General features: G+C 44.3%; 1 protein-coding gene across 1 annotated transcript in view; it reads left to right on the top strand.

Moving 5' to 3' along the window:
- The window catches only part of LOC144974762 (uncharacterized), a gene marked incomplete at its 3' end in the record, with an annotated part of 19186 nt that overhangs the window by 13186 nt on the left and 3500 nt on the right, over positions 1-2500 (top strand). Inside the window, 1 exon segment of the mRNA XM_078917994.1 lies at positions 684-856. Within this exon segment, the coding sequence (XP_078774120.1) occupies positions 684-856 (173 nt within the window).

The following is a 2500-nucleotide window of genomic DNA, read 5'->3' on the forward strand; positions in this document are numbered from 1 at the left end:
TATAGTCTGGTTAATACAGTTTAGTGAGAACAACTCACAAACGCGGATGGCAAAAACAATAACAAAGGCCTGAGTGACGTCATCTGCATACTATCTATAGCAGCTTATTTTGTTGTTATGTTAAATACTGCTGGGTGGGGTTCCTGACCTCTCAATGTGGAGAGGGATGTACTTGCTGTGTCTTCCATCCCCCTATGTCTGTTTTCCAACTGCTTTCTGTCTTTGTCTTGGAATGAGATTACTTGGTTTTGTCCTGTCCTTGGCTGGGAGGGAAACAGTCGAATGTATAGTTATAGTTTTGGGAGATGATATTCTTTCCCTTGTAAATCATCTCTCTGTTATGTTCCGTTACTATTGTTTTTAACATATCATTTGTAAATATTCGAGTGTATACCTCTTAGTGGGAACTTGTGCTTGTGTGTGGGTGAGACTTTTAGATAATCTCAAACTAAGTACTAAGTACATTGATAGTGTGCTCTTCGAATCTACATCTGTTCCCTATTTCAACCATTTCCCCTATGTCTAACTTTTTCCTCAAGTCATTATCATTGTATATATAGAAAGTTTTAACTATCCAATTTTCTTCCTTTTTACTGGCGCTGATATGAGCTAAATGTGTTGCAAGCGCCGTAAAACCATTAAAAACAAACAAAAAACATGTTTAATACTGTCTATAATTTTAGGGTCGTATCTTGGCTTTGATGCCCGTGACTTTGCAAGCAATTTTGAAAATAAAGCTTTCCCCAACAGCTTCGAGGCTGAGAGTCCGGAGTTCCCTCCCGCTAACGCTTACTGTATCATGTTTTGGTACTTCATGGAAGGGAAGGACGTCCAAACATTAACAGGAAAGATCAAGGTGAATTTCTTTAATCACGTGGCAATTTTATTTGGGTGGGGGGGGGGGGGGGGGTTGAGTCCCGATTGCTCAGTTGAGCACTCGCTTCACATGCAAAGCGACCGAGTTCAACCCCGGGTGCAGTTGATATTTTTCTCCGACCCCCCCCCCCCCTTTCCACCTCGACGCCAGTAAATGGGTAGCTGGTTCTGTTAGATCTAGTGGGAAGTACTTTACGATAGACTAGCGTCCTATTCAAAGGGTTGCAAGCAATTGCAATTGTCCGTTTCACGCTATAGAAACCGGGATAAACTCCGACTCCACGGGCCTTACGGTTCTGAACGAAAGATTACTTTTACGTGACGCATATGGGGAAGGAGCATTGGTGTAAGATAACATTCTAAAAAAAGTGTGTATGAAACAGCTCCAAACAAAACAAGAGAAAACGAGACAACCCCCCCCCCCCCCCCCCACCCACCCCCCACCCCACCAAAAAATAAAAACAAAAAAAAATCAGCATATCTCCCCGGTTGAGGAAAGCTCAATTTTGAGATTGTTTTTATTTCCTTGTATTTTTTTGTTTCTCTTGCTTTGTCTGGCACTGGGGAAATTCCAATAGTTCGGTAGAGCTTGGTAGAGCACTTGCTTCACACGCAAAGGGACCAAGATCGATCCCGGTTTCCAGTCGAGATTTATTTTATGACCCCCCGCCCCCCCCCCTGCCTCCCCCTGTCCCCCCTGCCTCCCCCCGTCCCCCCCTGCCTCCCCCTGTCCACCCAGCAGCGAATGGATAGCTGGGTCTGTTAAATCTGGCGGAAAGTTCTTTGCGATAGACCGGCGTCCTATCCAAAGGATAGCAATAAATTGCTATTGTCTGTTATAGGAACCGGGATAAAATCCGGCTCGATGGACATATAGCTCTGTAGGACTATTGTTGTCTGGGGCTGTATCATACAAAAAAGAGGTTTTCTATAGCGTAATATCCTCTAAACGTGCTCAAAGCCCTTTACAAGGTGTCCCTGGCCAACAGCAACATTTAACATTTAGTACGGGACATGACGCCTGTCAGGCAATATACATTTTTTTCGAACAGAGACAAAGCTGTTAACAGCCAGATACTCATTTTACACCTGAGTACGGTGAGAGTATGTGAGTAAAGAGTCTTTTCCAAGGATTCAACTATGGGCCAAGCGAGGCTCGAACCCAGGACCTTCCGATCCGAAAGCGAGTGTCACAGCCGCACAGACTTTTTTTCACGCTCTAGAAACCGTGAAAAACTCCGGCTCCATGGGCCTAATGGCTCTGAAGGAAAACTAAGAAAGGACGGTGAGAGAATGTCAGTTCAGACTCAAAAATGCACCGCTCAGAACAGGATTCGAACACAGGACCTTCCGATCCGAAAGCGAGTATCATACCACTAGACCACACAGCCACACGACATATTGGCAATCGTTAACTTATAGATAGTTCGAAGATGACGTCACTCAGGCCTTTGTTATTGTTTTTGCCATCCGCGTTTGTGAGTTGTTCTCACTAAACTGTATTAACCAGACTATAAAAGTTCATGGTTACACAGAGTTTGTGTGTTGGTCCTTTATACTTCCGGATGGCAATGTTGTGAACTCCTTAGCCAACCGCATTCTATCTCTAGATAGTATGCGCTTG

The sequence above is a fragment of the Berghia stephanieae genome, chromosome 6 (assembly GCF_034508935.2).
Source record: "Berghia stephanieae isolate SIO BIC M18660-M18661 chromosome 6, UCSD_Bste_1.3, whole genome shotgun sequence".
NCBI lineage: Eukaryota > Metazoa > Mollusca > Gastropoda > Nudibranchia > Aeolidiidae > Berghia > Berghia stephanieae.